The sequence below is a fragment of the Populus alba genome, chromosome 17 (genome assembly GCF_005239225.2).
Source record: "Populus alba chromosome 17, ASM523922v2, whole genome shotgun sequence".
Classification (NCBI taxonomy): domain Eukaryota; kingdom Viridiplantae; phylum Streptophyta; class Magnoliopsida; order Malpighiales; family Salicaceae; genus Populus; species Populus alba.
The window spans coordinates 19,222,744-19,244,595 of NC_133300.1; the positions used below are offsets into that span (position 1 = coordinate 19,222,744).

General features: G+C 35.4%; 1 protein-coding gene, 1 long non-coding RNA gene and 1 pseudogene across 2 annotated transcripts; all 3 read left to right on the forward strand.

The window, feature by feature from the left end:
* Positions 1-3,832: 3,832 nt before the first annotated feature.
* LOC118052550 (GDSL esterase/lipase 1-like) lies at positions 3,833-5,902 on the forward strand (annotated as a pseudogene).
* Positions 5,903-6,416: 514 nt separating this feature from the next.
* LOC118052517 (protein GAMETE EXPRESSED 1) lies at positions 6,417-11,089 on the forward strand. Its single transcript, XM_073405569.1, has 10 exons — positions 6,417-6,515; positions 7,252-7,285; positions 8,757-8,786; positions 8,917-9,251; positions 9,363-9,847; positions 9,902-10,028; positions 10,116-10,302; positions 10,424-10,571; positions 10,657-11,005; positions 11,081-11,089. The coding sequence occupies exons 1-10, from the start codon at positions 6,417-6,419 to the stop codon at positions 11,087-11,089; spliced, it is 1,803 nt and encodes a 600-aa protein (XP_073261670.1).
* Positions 11,090-13,253: 2,164 nt separating this feature from the next.
* Positions 13,254-15,205, forward strand: LOC140954835 (uncharacterized). Its single transcript, XR_012168360.1, has 3 exons — positions 13,254-13,509; positions 14,239-14,310; positions 14,962-15,205. It is a non-coding gene; the product is annotated as an uncharacterized lncRNA (long non-coding RNA).
* The last annotated feature ends 6,647 nt before the right edge of the window (positions 15,206-21,852 follow it).

The following is a 21,852-nucleotide window of genomic DNA, read 5'->3' on the forward strand; positions in this document are numbered from 1 at the left end:
CAACCTTGTTATCACAATGTAGTAAAGCAAGTTCATGATGAAAAATGCCTAAATCCCTCAACAGACATCGGAGCCATGTCAACTCACAACATGCTCCTGTCATTGCACGATACTTTGCCTCTGCAAAGAAGAGTAAGATTGTTTTCTATCGTTTTGATCTCCAAGATATCAACGAGGGTCCAAGAAACACACAATAACCCGTGGTAGACCTCTGAGTTAGTGGGCAACCTGCCCAATCTGAGTCTGAATAAGCTCTTAATTTGTAATCAGTGTGTGAAGGAAAGAATAACCCTTGACCTGGAGCTCCTTTCAGATATCGAACAACCCGAAAAGCAGCTTCCATATGAAGCTTCCGGGGTTGGTGCATGAATTTGAGGAACTGCAGGTTCCTCAATGGTGGAAGTTGTTCACGATGATCAACACATTTCACTATATATAATAATAATAATAATAATAATAATAATGTACTCAACACTTAGAAGTTATAAAATAAAGATTTTGAATTTTTAAATCTTATATAAGTTAATAATTCTTATCAAACAATTTCTTACCATCATAATCATTATATCAGCCACAATAAAAACTATCGGAGCCAGGCAGTTGGGCATAACCTCGAGCCCAGCCCGACTATTAAAAAAAACCTAGATTCTTTTAGGTATTTTTTTATTTTTTTGTATACTTTATACATATTTTCTTTTATTCTTTTATTCATATCTAAACTATATAACAAATAAGTTATACTTTATGAGTTGTTGCCAATGGTTAGGTTTTAGAGAAAGACATGGCAGCTCCTCCTTTATGGGTATGCTATATATATACTTCATCCAACCAACAAAAGAGAAGTAATATATTTTTCTCTGCAGATATCTACAGACAAAGTTCTTCTTTGCAGTGAAACCAATGTATGGGAGACCTGTGACCCCTGACTTTTTTTTTTAATTAATGTGGTTATTCGGGTTAGCTTACGCCTACTTCGATTAATTCTATCCCATAGATCTTGAAATTAATAACTATATAAGCCTTTAATAATTTTGAAAAGATTCAAATTCATGATCATTAAAGAATAAACTCAAAATTTTACTTATTGAGTTACCCCTCAAGATTTCTAATACCCTGACTCTTGTTTACACACAATGCCGGCGGTGTTGGTTAATGGTGATCATTTCCAGTTCGGTTCGGTCGATTTTTATAAAAAAAGAAGTAACCAAACCAATTTTTTTTTTTAAAACCAAACTAGTTCAAACCGACCGGTTTCGGTTCGGTTTTTTAGGACAAAAGCTGGTTTGGCTCGGTTTTGGCTCAATTTTTTTGATTTGGCTCGGTTTTTTCTGATTTGGGTCCGGTTTGGTTTGGTTTTTTGGTTTTATGCTTATAAAACCGAAATCGAACCAGCCAGTTTTTTTTTAAAAAAATTTTAATCAGTTTTTTTTTCATGATTCAATTTTTTCAGTTATTTTTTTTTTCAATTTTCTTATTTTTTTGATATTTTTACTCACTCTACCATATGTTTTGTTTTTTACAGTAAAGAAGGCTGATGTTCTTACTATTAGTTTTTTTTTTTTAATTATAAATTAAAGATCATTAATGGAATCTGCTATGGAAAGAATATTCCGTTAAAAATTCTAATTTTTTTAGATTTTTTAATTCCGACAGCAATTTTTAATGCTAGCAAAATATTTCATTGATATTTTTATTGGTATTAGAAATCATTAACGGGATAAAAAAATTTAATGAGCAACTTTTTAAAGAAAATATTTCATTAGTAATTTCATTGATGTTTTCATTGGTGTTAGGAATCATCAATAATTTCTAATAATAACAAAATTCTCTCTAAATACTGATAGAATACTCTTTTAACATTCCTTAATTTTCTGCTAGTGTTTAACGTAAATAACTTCCTTTTGTTTTTCAATTAAACAAATTATCATACTTTAAATTGCATACTGATATATTTTTTTACTTTAAAAATTAACTTAAAAACTTACATGTAGTATAACAAGAGTTATTGCACCAATGAGAACTAAATACCATTATCTTGTAAAAAAAAAAAAAGTAGGTTGCAGTCGGGAAATAATTTATTTCCATTTTAATTTTGTATTTTTGGACAATTGTTTTAGGTTTTTTTGGGCTAATAAATTATATTTTTTTAAGTTTTAAGGATGTTTATTAAATTATTTTTTTATGAAAATAAGGAAAATAAATTTTTAGATAAAAAGAACATCCTCTCAATTTTTAGTCACTTTTACTAGAATTTAGATGTGGAAGTTACACGTCATTTGTTTCTTAAAAAAATTAGAGAGATGACATATTTGAAAAAAAATAAAAAATAAAAAAAGCCTTGAGATGCAGTGGCATAGGCTAGCAGACCCGCATGCATAGACTTATTTTTAAAATTTAAAGGTTCCATCTTTGCAAAGCCACCTGGTCCTTTGTGCCTTGCTTTAAAAAAAAAAACATTCCAATAATTTTGGTGTGATTTCTTAAATTTTAATTAATCAAATATTTATTAGTTATATTATTTTATTAGATTCATAAAGTGATTAAGTATATATTTAGATATTATTTTAGTTAAAGTCGATCATTTTTTACCATGTTTTTAGAATAATTTTTTTTTTTTTATTATTAGCAAGTATTCTTTTTATACATCTTATCATATTTTTTTTTATTAAACAAAATTAACATGTTTTTTATTGTAAGAGTATTTTTTTATCCTATAATTAAATAAAATTATAAAAAAATAAAATTATTAAATTTAATTAGATTCATAACTTGAATAATTAGTTCAGTACGTTAATTTGGGTTGGATAATTTCGATTTGAGATATTCTCGATTCAATATTAAAAAAATAAAATAGCATCTCAAATTTTTTATTGAAGTCAAACTGAATTTTGATTGATTGTCTGATTTATTTTTGAATACATTAAATCAACTGGGTTATTTATATTAATCTCCACATAATCATATTAGAAATTCTAGCTAGTTAAAGAGTTAAATAGATAAAATTTTAAATTAAGTTATATGGGCTGAGTTTAATGATACCATCAAAAAAAAATTTTATGACAATATTTGAACATTATGTTAATTTTATATATTTTTAATACACTAGGTTATCAATTTTTTTTTATATTATTATAATTCAAACTTGTTTTAAGATAATGATAAAATGATGTCTAAATACTAAATATTCTGATATATTTTTTTTAAATGAGCGTGTCAGCTAGGCAAACAGATTCTAATTAGAGAGATATTTTTTTTCTTATTTTAAATTATCCAAATTCTTTTGAATATGTATTCTAATTTCTTTTAATTTTTATTAAATGAAAGACATGCAACAAAAAATTAATTTTTTTTACTGGAATTAAAATTATTAATAAAAAAAGAAATATAATAGAAAATTATTTTGTTTTAAAAAAATTTAAATTATTTTTTTTATAATTAAAATACTATTATATAATTAAATATAAGTAATTGAAGAGTTCTTTTTAATGTAAAATCAAATATTTTAATTTATATTTGTTTTCCAGTTTGACAACTTATTTTTTAATATTTATTAGCACTTATAATTTTTAATTTATTTTATTAATATATACATCAAATTTTAAATTTACAAATAAATTTTTCTTTCTAACTAAAAAATATATTATCAATCCTTATACAATTTTTTATATATATATAAATTTTTTAGTATAGCATGTAGCAGCTCGGGTACTATTTCATAAAGCACAGGCCACTAATATTTTCTTATTATCATAAAGACAGTGTATACATACTGTATCGGATCGGTTACACAATCATTATAGTCTCTTACCATCTTAAAGTCAACCTGTTAAACTATTTGTTGTTCTCCCACAAACTCAGACACACTAACTTCAGTGCTAGCCATGTCATCAACAGTGACGTCTGATAACGACAAGAAATAAGCATCTGGGGGGGTCTTTATCAGTCTGGTTATCATTGTTCATCTTGTTCTTACCTGTAGAGGAGAGCGCTGAGAGAATCAACAGAAGGTGAGCTCCCGGAGAGATGAGAATTTCAAGGTCCAATATTAAGAATTGTTTCTTGGTGTTTTGTGCAAGCCTTGTGGTTGCAAGAAGCTGCCATGGTTCTAAGCATGTTGCCTTATTTATCTTTGGAGATTCATTATATGATGCTGGAAACAACAAGTATATCGAAGATGCTCCTATCTTTTCAGATTTCTGGCCATATGGAGAAACCTTCTTTAAGCATCCCACAGGAAGGCCTTGTGATGGTCGATTAATTCCAGATTTTATTGGTAAGATCATTACAGTTAAGAGCACTTTAATTCATTCTTTTTTGTCCCTTCTTTTCTTATTTTTATGAAATGTTTTGTGACAGCTCAATATGCAAATCTACCTTTAATTCCGCCATATCTACAACCTGGTGACCATCAATTTATGGATGGAGAAAACTTTGAGTCAAAAGGGGATCTTGTTCTCGCTGAAAATCTCCAAGGAATGGTATGTCTGTCATCATGATGTTGTTTTTTTCTTGGTGGGGTCTTCAATGTTATTGATCCTCCCCACCACTTTTCGTCCTTTTATAATTAATTAAACTCGAGATCTCTCTTAAATCTTCTAAAGGAATAATGAGATTCAATGATTTTTTTCAAGGTGATAAGCTCTGAAATACAACAACATCTACAATCCAGTAATCATCGATTTATAAATGGAGTGAACTTTGCATCATCTGGAGCTGGTGCTCTTGTTGAAACTCATCATGGATGGGTATGTCAAGAACACAAAGTTTACTGTCTTGGATATGTTCCATAACTGTTTTTTTTTTTTTTTTTGGTTTTTCATTTTTTTCCCTTTTCTTTGAAGGTGATAAACCTTAGCACTCAACTAAGCTATTTCAAGCATATGAAAAGGCAGTTAAGGCTTCAACTAGGTGAAGCAGAAGCTAAAAAATTGCTGTCCACAGCAGTTTACATGTTCAGCATTGGAGGCAATGATTACTTTGCAGCTCTAACACCAACGCACAGTTTGCTTCAATTATATTCAAGAGAAGAGTATGTTGGGATGGTTATTGGCAATATAACAACAGTGATCCAAGTAATTTAGCATGCTAAAGAACCATTATTTCTCTTCTTTCCAAGTTGATCTTGGATTATGATTGCGTAATTGTACTGTTCCAGGAAATATACAAGATAGGAGGAAGGAGCTTTGGGTTGTCTACCATCCTTGAGAGCAGCTAAACAGGAAAGAACAGGTGTGTCAGGCTGCTTGGATGAAGCTACAATGTTTGCAAAGCTACACAACAGAGCACTCCCTCAAGCACTCAAAGAGCTTGAGGGACAGCTAGAAGGATTTAGATACTCAATTTTTGATGCCTATGTTGCAGGAAGGGAGAGAATTAATAACCCTTCAAAATATGGTAATGCCTGTCTATAAGTATTAAATAATTAAAAATCAAGGTCCCTATATAGATTTCCTATCCTTGTTATGAATTTAAATGTGATTTCTCTATAAATGAAGGTTTCAAGGAGGTTCACGAGGCATGTTGTGGCAGTGGTCCTTACAGAAGCTTCCCTACTTGTGGTCAGAAAGGATATCAATTATGCGACAATGCAAGTGAATATTTCTTCTTTGATTTGGCTCATCCAACTGAGAGTGCCAACAATCAATTTGCGAAGCTAATGTGGAGTGGAAGTCTTGACATCGTGAAGCCTTACAATCTTAAAACACTGTTTGAGGAATAGCCGAAAATAGAGTTTATTTTTAACGAAATGCTACGTTACTTTTCCTGCTGATCTATCAATTTTCCATTTGATTTACGGAGAAGTCCAACTAGCTTTGGACTTGTGTTTTTCTGGGACCTCTTTCACGGTTGTAGACCATGCATGGCCAAAATTTCTAAATTAAAAATTTTAAATTCCGAGGAATTTTATGGTATTGTGTCAGTAATGTTATTACTTAATTTATTTTAATAATTGAAATATCAAAATGAAGAAAGAGAGAAAATCATGTGGGAAATACCTTGTTTTCCACCTCTTGCAAAGAACCTTCAATGCTGAAACAAACCACTTGTTGATTTAGTAAGGGTCTACGTTGATCCTCGCCAACTGAACACATGCATGATTCCAAATCCTCCAAACTTGCTGGCAGTGTTGTAGTAGATGGTGGAGTGATTCTTCCTCAGTTTGACAGCAGCAACATATATTTTCTACTGGTGTAATTATTCCATGTTGCTGCAAAAAACTGTTTAGTGTTCAGTCTATCAAGAACAGCCAGCCAAGTGAAGAATTCTACCTTTGGGAGAGCGATAGGTTTCCATACATTGGGGATGTTCATGGTCTGACATGGAAGCAAAAACCCAGCCACAGCTGCGCTACAAGATTTCACAGCCCCTACTGTCAAGCATCCATATTAGTTTATCATCCCTATCATGGTGTAAATATGGTGCTGAAAGCATTGATTGAGGACGAGTTTCATCCTCTTTCTCTCATGGATAAAGCCCTGGTCCACTCTGAAGCTTGTCAAGCTCCCATTTTCGAAGTCATTGCTAGCTGATGCACAACTGATTGGTGCAAATTTGGAAAAGCAATCACTCCAAGACCGAAACCTTCTGCGAGAACCCAAACCAGTTCCATCCATCTGTTTTGGATTTGAAAGAGTATTCCACGCTACCTTATAGAGTTTTCTTTCATTAGACACTCCCGTTCCACCCCTCTGTTTTGGCTTTAAACCTATTTGATTGGGCTTTATTTGATTTATCAGTTTATAGATGAATTAAAGAAAAATTGTAGTGTTCAATTCTCCTCTTCCCTTCCCTTCTCTCCTCTCCTCTCCTCTTCTTCTTCCCAGCTTCTTCTTCTCTTCGTTCTCTCTCCCTTCTCCCCTTCTCTTAAATTCTCTCTTTGTCCGACATCAAGAACTCTCTTAATATATGCAACACAAACAAAGATTTCCTTCAAGCCTTTTAATCTACGATATCATTCAAACAAAGGTTTATCAATTTGCAAGACCGGCGATTTATGAACATAAACTATTTTAAAAAAAATTAACAATCCAAATAGTTACAATCACAGACAAAATTAGTGGATCCTTCATGCTGCCATAAGATCTAGCAGAAAACATCGATATCTAGAGAATTGATCTAGTTTTCCAGTTGCCAAAACTTTGTGTTTCGGACGCATTTCCAAGCTCCTCCACGTACCTGTGCTTCCATAAATCATTGTTCGAACACAGACTCTGCATCTTAGAACTAGCGCATTCCATTCTGGTAATACAGGTGGTAGGAATAAACCGCATATCAGACCTTGGAGGTATAAGGATCTTTTCATTCTACTTGAGAGATTTTCATCTCAACCGGTTACTGCATCCTTTGTTCATTTCAAATGGACTTTTGAGATTTCTTGAATGGATTTGGAAGTAGCAGAATGATGAATCCGTTAGGTGGAAGTTAAGGAACAAAATCCAATAATTATGGGAGGGTTTCAATAATTACTCTAACTTATAATTATATCATCAGCTGGTGCATAAAAAGTTCTTGGATTTATATAGAACCTTGAAATCTGTTTGCAACACAACAATATATCTGTTACAGTACACGTCTTCGATTTTATGCATGCAAGATGATCTCTCTCCCCCTTAAACATTGTGTTCTGCTGGGAACAAGTGTGTTTTAATAACTTGGGTATTTAATCAGGCCTTAAAATTAAATTACAGTAGATCATTTGTGACGTTGAGGTTTAATATTGCAACGTTCTGAAATCTTGGGTTAATTTTGAAAACGAATTAAACGTAAAAGGAAAAAATATAAAACCTGGTGTAACATGGAAAGGAAAGATTAATGTCGGTCATGGAAAGTGACTTTTCGAAACATCATTAATTTTCCAAATTAATCAAAGCATCATGTCTCTTCACTTCACTTTATATATATATATATATCCTCTTAATACCACCCCCACCCCCACCCCCACCCGGTGAGCATTCACAAACAAGTATGTATGCTCTCACCATCTCTCTCTCTCTCTCTCTCTCTCTCTCATTCACCCGGACTTTCTTTAATTTCTTCGTTTTTTACGTATAATTCAGGTTAAGGCTCCAAGGATAATCGTATCAAAACTTTAAACATGAACATGGCCCGCTTTTTGTTTTTTTAAAGGATAAAAAAGGTAGCAGAAGCTTTGTATATGAGAAAAGGAGGGAGGGGTTGCTGGAGAAGAAGTTAAGAAAAGAAATCAAGTGATAGAAGATAAAGAGGGGATCCCTTTTTGCCACTTATGGTTTCTTTCTTTCCATTTGTTGAATCCATCATATAAGTAATTAATTGTAAAAGGAAATTAGAAAAAGAGAGAAAACAAAGAAACGGTTAATTGAAACGGTTATGATTTTAAAGAATTTTCTTAATTTTGACTTAATTTTCTTAAAATAGTTGATATGTTGCTAATTTTAATGGGAAGATATGACACTATGTCCTGTTTTGATTTCCTTAGAATTCTTGAAGTTATCTCATCTTTGATTTATTGGAATATCGTAGAATGTTTTAAGAGACTATTTGACCATTTCTACCTTTTCTTTTCTTTTCTTTTTTTAATCTTTGGAAGTCTCTGTCTCTTTTCTATTTTCTTCTCTTTTAATTTCACTTTCAAACAGTCCTTTTCATGCTAAAAATCGTGCCCTTTTCCTTTTGTTGCGCTCCAAGTTTCTCCACCTCTTTGTTTATACATAAATACAAGACTTGTGTGTATGCCTTTAGCATTGGAAGCATCTGCTAATTTTGTTATACTGCAGGTTTCAGTCTTCTGGTGGAAGATACAGAAAGTAGAGTAACAAAATCAGGAAGAAAAGAAAATATAATTAATGGGTTCTTATAGTCAGATTTTGTTTCTCGTAATTTTAATCTCACTTACATTAAGTTGTCAATCATGGGGTTGGTTCTCTTCTTCAACAGAGACTCTCTCCACTGATAACTCGCAGACAAACGGTTTGCCCCGTGGTTCTGTGGTGGAATTTTCTATGAATGGTCTTAGTGATGGGAAGGGGATGAAACTGGTCGAAAAAGCCGAAAGGAAAATGGTTGGCACGAATTCTTGTTGGCAGAATGCTTACCAGAATCTCTTTGCCGGCTGCTCGCAGATTCTCGCCGTCGAGGAGAAGCGGTGGAGATTTGCTTGGCACCTTAGTGATTGCTTTCAAAAGGACTCTGGACGGCCAGCTTTCCCTTATTGTGACACAAAATCTGCCATGGTTAATTGTCTCAAAAGGTTGAATGACAATGAGCACAAGGTTTATCTTGAATTCTCGCTGGAAACCAATTCTATCTGCTATCAGTTACAGTTAAGTATAGTTTCTTTCACTGTTCTGACCGTTCTTCTCTTGTTTTATACGATGTGACAGAAACTAACAAGGATTTTTTTATGTGCTATTGCCTACAGGGCCCATGCCTTCAACCATAAAATGGAGAGACTGGTGAATGATCTTAAAAATTCAGCAGAATACACGGAAGAACAGTTAGAAATTATTGGAGGAAAAACACATGTCCTGTTGCAGAGATCGAATCAAATTCAGGATTCATTGAGTTCTATTGATATTCAGGTTGAAAATGTAGCTCAAACAACGAAAGATGCAAAGGATCACATGGATGTTTTATCTAAGCACTCTGAAGCTGTTTATAAGCATTCCAAGGAAATTGCACAATCTCAATCAGAGCTGCAAGAGGGACAAGCAAAAATGAATGAAAATTTGAAGGAAGGGATGTCGATGCTTCATGATGCTTACACCAATCTGGGCCAAGAAGTAGACAATGTGAGAAACGAAGCTGTGGAAATAGAGAAGCAGATTGGCAGAGTTGGAGACACAATGTCTTCAAAGACAAAATTACTGTAATTACAAGTAAATAATTAGAGAGCTTAACTGAAATTATTACCGAATTACAGGAGTACGCTGCAACACTTTGCTGAATATGGCCATAAACAGCAGGAAGAGCTTCTTCAGCAACAAGAACAACTTCAAAAGGTCCATGGCCATTTGGTAGTAAATTCAAATTCAATATTGGCCGCTCAGGTTAGTGTTTTCATTGAGGTTTATGATTTCCATTACAGTTTTTTTTGAGACAAGGATTATATGAGACATGGTTTTCCCATTTTTCAGGAAGCTTTCGAATCAAAGCAAGCAAGCATGTTCATTGCTCTGGAGAAGCTGTTTGCTTTGCATAACGCTATGTTGCTTGAATCACGAATAATTAAAGCTTTCATCCTCTACACTGCATCAATCTTTATCGTTTACATGTTCACCAGTACAAAGCAAACATATACCATAAGAGCGAGGCTTTATGTTGGTACGTATGTCTTGTATTTCTCTTATTTTCTATTTTGTCTTCCTGTTTTTTTGGTATTTAAATCAAGTATTGAAGGTTTAGATAGCTCTATAACTAGTTTAAATCTGATTTTGGTTCACAGGTCTTGTTGCCACGTTTCTGGTAGAAGTAGCAACGCTTCGGCTCACAACAAATAGTATAGAACGACAAACATGGCTAATCAATGTTTTCAGGTTACTCTATGGGATTCTTGCCTCTATTCAGTTTCTACATGCCATTTTCACATACAGGTTGGTTAAAGTTAGATTTATATCAATTGGGTTAAACAGCATTTAGATTTCCCACATCTAATAGATTCCTTTACAAATTATGCAGGGATTATGAAGTTTTGAATCATCACTTGATACTAAACGTAATGGATAAGATTAATGTCATGCAAAAAACTAGAGAGTTATCATGGGAAACAGATAGTGATGTTGACTGGTCTTCATGGATTCAAACTGAGTTAGCAGAAGGGGGTGACAATTTGGAAGACCCTGACTTTATGGTTCCAGAAGAAGTTGCAGAGAATTCAATTAAAAATGCAGAAAGAATTGGGGAACTCAAGTTCCCCATGATTGTAGTCGCGAGAGCAGAAAAGAATTGCATCAGCCATAGATTGTCGAGAAGAAGAAGTAGAAAAGGTGCAAGGATAACTAAAAGCAGGGGATGTGAGCAAGAAATGGTAAGTAAATATGAGAAATGGAAAGGGTGAAAGTGTTTGGTGATGGGATTTACTTAAATCATATTATGCCTTCAGGTTCTTTGACAGTTGTAGATTAAAGTATCAATCCTTATATATATATATATATATATATATATATATATATAAATTTTAGTATAGCCTGTACGAGCTCGGTCAATAATCTAGCTTCACTGATATATTAAACTATCCATGATTAATCATTTAGGATTAATGATTCAAGAGAAAAGCATGGAGTAATTTCAAGTGTATAAAGTAACTTTATTAAATCCAGTCACAACTAGAGATGTGATCTGCATTACCTCAAAACAAAATCTTTTTAAACCATTTCCAGGCACTGGAAATCTGGATATCCATGAAGGTGATTAAAGTTAAGATTCCAGTGTTCAACACAAAACGCAGAATCAATCATAAGACAAGCAAGCAAAGGAATAACATCCCTCGCAGCCTCAAATACAAATGGAAACAAATTGAAAGATATCCATCCTACTGACACAAATCTTTCCAAGGTTCCTTGTAAGTACAACTACTAACAACATTATTTTGTTTGAGGTGTTGCTTGAGATTCTCATGGCTTCCACAGGATGGTGGTTTCTACAATCATGGAAGTCGCAACATGTAGATCCATGTTTGAAGCAGGCCTTGTGTCCTCATAATACCCCTTTCCTTCTCTCTCTATGTCACGGCCAACACAAATGGAAGCTTTGCGATTAGCAAAACCCTGTCAATCGGACAAGATGTAAAGAAACTAATGTAAGACATCTTATAATAAGAGAACTTAAGCAGCAAGGAAATTGTTTTTTTTCCCTCTTACCCAATTGAAAGTACTAATATCCTCTGTTTCGTGCTGCCGTCCGGTAAGTCTCTGCTCAATCCCTTTCTCCATAGACTGCAATATGTTCTTTATGCCTCAGACCAAGCTTTCTGCCCATAATTCATATGTTTTTCTGTTCAGAATCTCGGAATATGCTCCAGGGATCAATTTGTAATTTTCCAAAGTTTGGGGACTAAACTGTAATTTTCACAAATTAAGGGACCAAATTGAATTTTCATCATCTTCAACCTCAAACCCAGAATTTTCAAAGATTACCTACTATTATCCCCTGATTTCTAGCATAAATTCACTATTCAAACAAAACCATAACTCAAAATCATCATTTTATCTACAATCTCTCAAATTCAACTTAACAATCGATTACCCACAATAATCAACCTCATAACATCCAAATTAATTCATCAATTAAACCCAAAACATAATCTTCAAAACCCTAACATTTATCAAAACCAAAATTAAAGCTTAATTAACATATATTTATACATAATCTTACATTTAAACTTATTCCCTTCAACTCCTTTTTATTTCCCTTCTAATTCCCTCTTTTCTCTTCTTCTTCTTCTTCATCTTCTTCTTTTCTTCTCTTCTCCTGATTTTTCATTCTTAATTGCAGATCTCTCTCTTTTTTCTGTTTTTTTTTTTTTACTTTCTATTTATATTTATCATCTCTTTATTCAATTACTACAATACCCCTCATTAATTATACTTACTCTTTAAGCCTCCAAGGGCTTTCTAGCATTTTCCTATCTCTTTTAATTCAAAATATTACAAGTATGGTCCCCGAGGACATTTAACATGGTTCTACAGCCAGATGTATTCTTGCTCAAGGTCATTCCTGATTTTTTTTATCATATTGCTCATTAATCATAATTGTAAAACACTTTGCAGTTATCTTATAAGAAAAAAGAATGAAGAAAGTAAGGGTGGATTAGGATAAAATTAAAATAAAATACCAGAGCCCTTCAGCAACAACATCTTGAGTTTAAGCTTCACGTATGACTAATCCAATAAACATCAACATCGGAGAGAATGAGATCAAGCTGTGGTGGCGATATCAAGTGGAAAGATATAAGGGAACAAGATTGCACTCACAAGGATGCTATTGCCCCTCTTAAACGGACCTCTGAAAATAGAATGCGACCTGTTTCATTAAATAAAAGAGGTGTGAATTCAAAAATATTTAAAAATTAACAAAAAAAAAAGTAACATAAAAAAACTTAAAACAGATTTGGAATTCACTACGCGCACAAACTCAGAGAACTGTGGACGACAATAGTGTATTTATTATTTTAACCTTAAAAAACTCATTTATATTATTTTCAGGGTCCAATTGTAATTGGACATATCTATCATTATTAATTTGATTAGGATCTAGAATGTATTATATATATTGTAATGTTTTGAAAATTGAAAAGATTGGAAAATACAATAAAGCCCTTGGAGGCTTAAAGAGAGGGTATAAATGATTGAGGGGTAGTGTGGTAATTGACCAATGGTTGATAAATATAAATAAGAAAAAAAAAAAAAAGAGGGATCTGAATATTGGAAGAACAAACCGTAAGAGAGAAGGGAGGAAGAAGAAGAAGAAGAAGAGAAAATAAGGGAAAATAAGGGGAAAAGGAGAAGAGAAGTAGAGGAAATAAGTAAAAAGGTAAGATTTATGGTTTTAAGTGTATAATATGTTAAATTTCGGTTTTGATTAATTGTAGAGTTTTGAAGTTTGTATTTTGAGTTAATTGATGAATTAATTTGAAGGTTAGGAGTTGATTATTGTGGGTATTTGATTAATTAGTTGATTTGGAGAGATTGAATTGAAAGATAATGATTTTGAGTTATGATTTTGTTTAAATGGTGAAATTGTGTTAGAAATAAGGGGATAACAGTAGGTGATCTGTTGAAATTCTGGGTTTGAGGTTGAAGATGACGAAAATTCAGTTTGGTCCCTCAATTTATAGAAATTGCAGTTTAGTCCCCGAACTTTGGAAATTTTACAGATTGGTCCCTGGGGCATAAATTGAGATTCTGAACAGAACTGAGGATGATTTAAAGGCAAAATTCCAGTATAATTGATATTTTCAGTTTGGTCCTCCAAGTTGACAAATTACGATTTGACCCCTAATATTTTGATAAAATCACATTTTGGACCTTGGGGCATAATTCAAGATTCTGGACAAAGATAAGGACGAATTATGGATAAATTTCAGTATGGTTAGGTATTTGCAGTTTGGTCCTCTAATTTTGGCAAAATTACATTTTGGTCCCTGTTTTGGAAAATTGTCGTTTTAGTCCCTAAACTTGGGAGATTAAGCCCGGTTTATTTTATGCATTGGGATCTTTTGTTTGATCTGTTTTTTGAGTATATTTCATATATTTATTGTAGGTTCTCCTAACGATCCTTAATAGGATTTTCGGGTCTTTCGTCCGACATTCCTTTTAGTTCTGTATTTTCCGGGTGAGTGGAATAATCTTTAATATGCATATAATATAAATAAATATGTATGTTGAGTATACAATAAGTACAACTAGTAAATTTCTTGAATACTTATATATGTTGCTTTATTTTCCGAGTACTAATTTATTCTTGAATTTGCACTCGAAATCTGATAAAGTAAATTCTATTTGATATGATATACGTTTATTTGATGATTCTGTGATTATCTATTATGCCTTGATATGGGACTTGTCAGTAACTCCATGCTAACGGAGAATAGTTAGCCTGTGTGCACATAGTATTCTGTTACCTAGCTGGTGAGAGAGGCATCAGCCTGTGGCGATTGATCATCCCACAGTGGTCACCGACGGGTGTCATCTGGTCACCGACGGGTGTCATCTGGTCACCTTCGGGTGTCATCTGGTCACCTTCGGGTGTCATCTGATCTCTGACATGTAATCCACTACGTTATAATAATATGTTACGTTATGATAACTATATGTTACGTTATGATAATATGTTTAGTAAGTATATGTATATGTATATGTATATGTATATTAAGATAAATCATCTTACAACTTATTAATATCTGAAATATCTAAAATGTATATTAAATGTTATTCCCTCACTGAGTTGGTTGAACTCACCTCTCATTTTTAAATATTATTTCAGGTTCTTAGTTTCTGGGCCTTTGTTGAGTGTTTCCGCTTCTTCAGTTCTGGTCGGTATGCCTTGCTTGTTCGCGAGGCTTTCCTTTCAGTTTTGATTTGATGTCTTAGACGCTCCACTGTTACCTTGTTTTAATTACATTTGGATTTGACAATGTAATGAGTATTATGAATTATTATTTTTGTTTTAATAACTATCTTTTGGTTTCATCAGTATTTGAATAATATAATATTTCTGAATATTATGAGCCGCTGCGTATTTTTGAACAAATTATTCTTTTGATATGTCCGTTCTGAGGCTTAGCGTAGGTGAGGTGTCCTTTCGACACCGCTCCTACGTTGCCGGTCACGGATCCGGGATTCGGGTCGTGACAAAGGTGGTATCAGAGCATGGTTTTATTAAAACTGTCGCACGTGTGCGGCGGCGTGGCGATCATCCACCCTCAAGGAAAAAACGGAAAATATTTATTCTTGGCAAATAAGGGAGAGACAAGGAATTCTTGTCTCTACATGTGAAAATATGGACTGGGAGTCGCCACCTAGTATTCTGGTTACTAGGAACCTTAACTGGTCTTTAGAGATCGGGTACGGAGACTGGTTGCGTAAAGGGAAGGTATTAGCACCCCAACTACGCCCTACCTAAGGTAGGTTGCATTGTTTTGTCTAATAAAATCTAAGTCATGTTGTGGTTTCCTATTGTCCAAAATATGCATTACATGTAATGTCATACCCCGGGTTCTATTGTCCAAACAAAAAAAAGAATTAAATATCTGGAATACGCATTACGTGTAATGTCATACCCCAGGTTTTATTGTCCAAAAAAAAGAATTAAATATCCGGAATATGCATTACGTGTAAAGTCATACCCCAGATACTAAGAGCCAAACAAAATTTTTTGTTGTTTTTGAAATATTGGCCAATATTCTCTTGACTTTAATAAACTGGTTATTAAAGCCAAAATGCATGCTAAAACATTTTTTTTTGTGTATGAAAAAAATACAATATGAATTTTTAGCTTTGAGACACTTGGCCGTATGCACAAATTTTTTTTTTCTTTTTTCAATTTTTTTGTATTTTTGGAAGTTTTTTTTTTTGACGAAAACCGGGTATTTTAATATCAGATTTTTGTATTTTTAATAACATAAAATACCACCCAATATTAATCAAAATGACATAAAAATTACACGGAAAAATTATAAAATGCTGAAAATTTTTTTTTTTTATTTTTTTTTGAAATGGGCCGGGTCAGGCCCAAATACATGGGTTGGGCCGAACCTGGCCCAAATGCATGGGCTGGTTACTGTGCACATAGTAACCGGGTTACTGTGTGCACAGTAACCGAATTAATTAGCCAGTTACTGTGCACAGCACAGTAACTAGCTAATTAATCTTCATCTGCTGCAGAATGTAAACGTTCTGCATGCAGATGAAGCCGAAGCCGAAGCAAAAAAAATGACAGTGGAGAAAGTTACCTGGAACGGTGTTGATGCTGGCAGCAGCTGATGCGGCAGGGGTGGGGGTGGCAGTGCTGGCGGTTCGCGGTGGCCGACGGTTTTCCTTCTCTCTCTCTCTCCTCTGTTTTTTATGTTTTCTTCTCTGCTTCTTCCTTTCTCTTCTCTGCCTTCTCTCCTCTCTTCTCTCGATCTTCCCCCTCTCTTCTCCCTTCTGTTCCCTCTTCTGTTCCCTCTCTCTCCGTCTTCTCCTCTCTTCTCTTCCCCCTTTTGTTCGTCGTTCCTCCTCTATTTATAGAGCCAGTGAGCGTGGCTTTTCACTGTGGAGCCAGGGAGCGGGTCACGCGGCGGCTGGTCGGCCATTGGGCGCGACAGCAAGGCGCCGCTCCCTTGATTTCAGCAGGGTGTGCGGCAGGTTTTTGGGAGCAGCCTGCAATCATTGGTGTGGGGCTCTAGCAGCACGCGGGAAGAGGAATAGTGTCAAAACGACACTGTTTTTTATTTATTTATTTATTTATTTATTTATTTATTATTGTTATTATTATTATTTTTGTGGGGACCCAAAAATGGGTTACAACAGATGCCCCCTCTTTACAATGCTTACGAAGCAAAACTCCTCAATGTTTTGCATAGTAAGCTTTGTAAAGAAAAGAAAAGAAAAATGATCTTATTATCTTGGGCGACATGCCCCCTTTTGAAGAAAAAGTGGTTTATTTTCAGGGGTGATCGGCCCACACAATACTCACTCTGGTCTATTTTCAAGGGCGACCGACCCACACATACTCAAAGTGGTCTATTTTCAGGGGCGACCGGCCCACACACTCACACTGGTCTGTTTTCCCGGGCGACCTGCCCACTCATACTCAAAGTGGTCTATTTTCAGGGGCGACCTGCCCACAAAAAGTGGTCTATTTTCAGGGGCAACCGGCCCACACACTCACACTGGTCTGTTTTCACGGGCGACCTGCCCACACATACTCACTCTGGTCTATTTTCAGGGGCGACCGACCCACACTCTCACACTGGTCTGTTTTCAGGGGCGACCTGCCCACACATACTCACTCTGGTTTATTTTCACGGGCGACCTTCCCTTTTGATTGGGTTTACCTGAGATCCCATCTGGCAATCTAACAAGAACAAAAATCGGTGTGTAGCTCGGTCAACCTGAAATCCCATCTAGTGATTCCCTTTAACCAAAACCAAAATCCTTTCCAATTAGGTTAAACTGAGATCCCTTCGCCGATCCCCTTTAACCATAACCAAGGTCTTGTGTAGTTAGACTGAACTGAGATCCCTTCGCCGATCCCCTTCAACCAGAACCAAAATCCTTTCCAATTAGGTTAAACTGAGATCCCTTCGTCGATCCCCTTTAACCATAACCAAGGAATGTGTGGTTAGACTGAACTGAGATCCCTTCGTCGATCCCCTCTAACCAGAACCAAAATCCTTTCCAATTAGGTTAAACTGAGATCCCTTTGCCGATCCCTTTTAACCATAACCAAGGTCTGTGTGGTTGGGCTGAACTGAGATCCCTTCGTCGATCCCCTTCAACCAGAACCAAAATCCTTTTCAATTAGGTTAAACTGAGATCCCTTCGCCGATCCCCCTTTAACCATAACCAAGGTGTGTGTGGTTGGGCTGAACTGAAATCCCTTCGCCGATCCCCTTCAACCATAACCAAAATCCTTTCCAATTAGGTTAAACTGAGATCCCTTCGTCGATCCCCTTTAACCATAACCAAGGTGTGTGTGGTTGGGCTGAACTGAAATCCCTTCGTCGATCCCCTTCAACCAGAACCAAAATCCTTTTCAATTAGGTTAAACTGAGATCCCTTCATCGATCCCCTTTAACCATAACCAAGGTGTGTGTGGTTGGGCTGAACTGAAATCCCTTCGCCGATCCCCTTCAACCATAACCAAAATCCTTTCCAATTAGGTTAAATTGAGATCCCTTCGTCGATCCCCTTTAACCATAACCAAGGTGTGTGTGGTTGGGCTGAACTGAGATCCCTTCGCCGATCCCCTTCAACCAGAACCAAAATCCTTTCCAATTAGGTTAAACTGAGATCCCTTCGTCGATCCCCTTTAACCATAACCAAGGAATGTGTGTAGCTCGGTCAACCTGAAGCCCCTTCTGGCGATTCCCTTTAACCAAAGCTACATGAGATCCCATCTGGCGACCTCATTCAACTGGAACAAAAGAATGTGTAAAAAGTGGTCTCATTATAATGGGTGACCTACCCAAAAAAAAAAAATGGTGGTCTCATTGTGATGGTGACCTACCCAAATGGAAAAGAGGAAGAGTGGTCTCATTCTTATGGGTGACCTACCCAGGAAAAAAAATGGTGGTCTCATTGTGATGGGTGACCTTCCCAAATGGAAAAGAGGAAGAGTGGTCTCATTCTTATGGGTGACCTACCCAGGGGGAAAAAATATGAAGTGTGGTCTCATTGTAATGGGTGACCTACCCAGATGGAAAAAAATATGATGAAAGGCGGTCTCATTGTCATGGGTGACCTACCCGTGTGGAAAGAATATGAAAAAACGTGGTCTCATTGTCATGGGTGACCAACCCAAATGGAAGATGTGATATGACAAGTGTGAAAAATAGGACTTACCTGGCGAAGTCCTGAGGGGATGACAGAAGAAGGGCTGCAAAACTTGGTGCTTCCTGATAATTCCCAATAATAGGGTTTGAAAAACTCGGTGTTTCCTGACTGCAAGGGTTGAAAACTCGAGGCTTCCCGGTTGCAAGGTTGATCTATTCATTTCTTTGGGATTTTCCTAATGGTAGGGTTCATCCCATCGTCCTTTTATTCCATGATCAAAACCGATTCTTTATTATCATCACCACCATACTTCTTTCTCTTTCCAACATCTTGTTGGACCTCATTAAGGATTTTCCTGTAACAATTCAAAAATATGTGCAAAATGGTTTTTTTTTTTTTTTTTTTTAGGTTAGATGATATGCATGCATCCTTACCTTATTTGAAATATAGGTCCCCCCCTCTTTGATGCTCCATCGTCATAGGGTGCCCTTGTTTGTATCCCAAAGCTTTCTTTGTTCTTCCGATGCATTGACTCATTCATGTGCTAGCCATCCACTCAGCTGTAAATGCAGTGCCCATCCCGGGCTGTCTTCGACAATTACTGCTTGCATCGTTCATCAAGCTTGACCCTGCCCCCAAGTGTGGTACTGCTTGATTCATCATGAAGGATTTTCTCCTGGCTTCTTCTGAGAATTATCCTCTGATTGATTGTGTGCATCATGCCAATACCCATCAAGATTGTTAATCAGTCATGAACTTAACTCTAGTTGAAACAGTACTCTTCAAGTACATGTTATCATCAGCCTTCTTGGAACTCATCCAGTCATCCAGACATGCATCTCATAGCTTGCAGTACAAAGGCCTATGGTTGTATGCTCAGTGCTCTTCTCATAGATTCCTTTCAACTCTTCTAATCAGATTGTGAAAAGAAATGCCTCAGCCTCATCAATGATGCTGCTTTTATCACCCATACTCATGCAGTGAAGCGCTCATCTGGCTTCAGAATAAGTTGTCCCACAATCAGTCTTCGAGGTGGGTGCCTTTCCGACATTCATTCAGTGCAGTTGTGTGATGACATCTGTCTAACAACCATGTTGCAAAGGATGATAATATGAGATTTTCCTTCAAGTGCGGCATTGTTCCACAGCCAGTCTTGGTGATGTGCATCTTTTCACCATTCAATTGCATTCATTCATGTATCCTCAACGATTGCTAGCCATGCTTCAAAAGATGATGATATGAAAGTGTCCTTCGAGTACATCCTTGTTTCTCCATTGCTGACAGGGTTCCCTAGAGCATGGGCTTTTTTGGAATGACATTGCCCCCAGTATGATCTGAATGTGCTCATTCATTGATTATCTGTCTTTGAACGTCATTGTCTTCAGTTCACTGATTCATCATTTAATCATTGCCTCATAGCTGATCTGAGCACTGCTTGTTTTTCCTTTTCAAGGTCTACTGTATTGCCCCCAGCTGCTCAACTTTTCAAGGAGTGTCGAGGACTTCAATGTCATTTCTATCAACAATTTTGCATACTCAATCACTGTTCTTCTGTGTTTGATAATCTTCCTTGTTCTGGAATCAACTCTCATATTTCAAAGATCATGTCTTTTCAAAGTCTAGTTTGTTGAAATGAAATCAGAGATGTCCTTTTTGAAAATCTTTTGAAAATCAAGCGTTTTGATCAAAGACCCAACACACATTATTCGAAATATATAGTCCTTTGATTGTCATGCATTTTGAAAACAGAAATTGACCCAATGTAGGATTAAAAATGGCTTTTTCCATGGTTCTTTGTATCAATTTGAATCCTTGATCTTGATATTGGGTATATCTTTTGACGGTCTGTGATGAGGTGACATTTTTATGAATTTCAAAAACAAGATGCTCAGGCTTTTATTAAGAAAGGTTGTTTCTCTTCTTATAGCTTATTTTATCAGCATGCATAATAACCGATAGCTTAATTCATGAAGTCACGACCCTTATGGAAAAGCTCTTTAAGTTTTGAGAGCGCCATTTATCGGTTCAAATTTCTTGCTTGATTAAAAAGGGCTTTTAAAAGCACGTAATGCAGGCTATGGTTCATGGCTATGAAAGAAAGGAATTTCACAGGCTCAAAAGGTGTTTGAGGGTTTCAAAGACCTAGGATCAACATCAACTATTCATCAACTCTTTTCTATTGTTGTCTTTGTAGAGGAAACGACATATAACCTTGTTAACCTCAAAGTTTAGACTTTTCTTAACATAAGTCATAATGCAAATCCACATTTCCTTGATGAATAACTAACCTTAATCATCTGATAACATCAGAGGCTTTATAATGGACACCAAAAATCACGTTTATAGCTTAGTCTTTTTTTTTTCTGGTATTGACTTTTGTTGTGTCCTTGATTGAAATTTCTTTTGCTTTTCATAGACATGATAGGCGTTCTCCTTCCTTTATCTTTGACTTGTCTTTAAGTGAAAGCAATTTCAACTTCTTCTTTTTTTTCATTTGTTTTTTTCATCATAGCCTTCCTCAAAACTTTCTTATATGCCCCCAGTCTATGTGTCTTCTTCTAGCTCTCTTTCAATCATTGGACTTTTGTTCTAAGCCTTCCTCTTTATCCATTAATTATATCAATGTCTCCAACATATCTCTCATCTGCCCCCAATGTAGGGTGTGATCCTAGTCAGGGTTTCTTTTTGAAAGAAAAATATTTCACCAGGTTCAAAATGGGACTGCAAAGGATATAATTTTTAGAAAGCGAAGGGATATCAAAGATGGCCTTTTCTCATTTCAAGCAAGGTCGGTTAGAACCGATAAATTTTGACCTCATCCAGTGTAATGATTGGGACTTGTAAGAATCATGATTCACGAGTCCATAACTACCAAATCCACTACATGTCATTATGC

Bases quoted from the DNA above. Each gene is read 5' to 3' on its own strand.
- LOC118052517 (XM_073405569.1), top strand. From the start codon at position 6,417: ATGGTGCTGAAAGCATTGATTGAGGACGAGTTTCATCCTCTTTCTCTC. The intron at 9,848-9,901 runs GTAATTACAAGT...ACCGAATTACAG, and splicing joins TCTTCAAAGACAAAATTACT to GAGTACGCTGCAACACTTTG. The intron at 10,303-10,423 runs GTACGTATGTCT...TTTGGTTCACAG, and splicing joins AAGAGCGAGGCTTTATGTTG to GTCTTGTTGCCACGTTTCTG.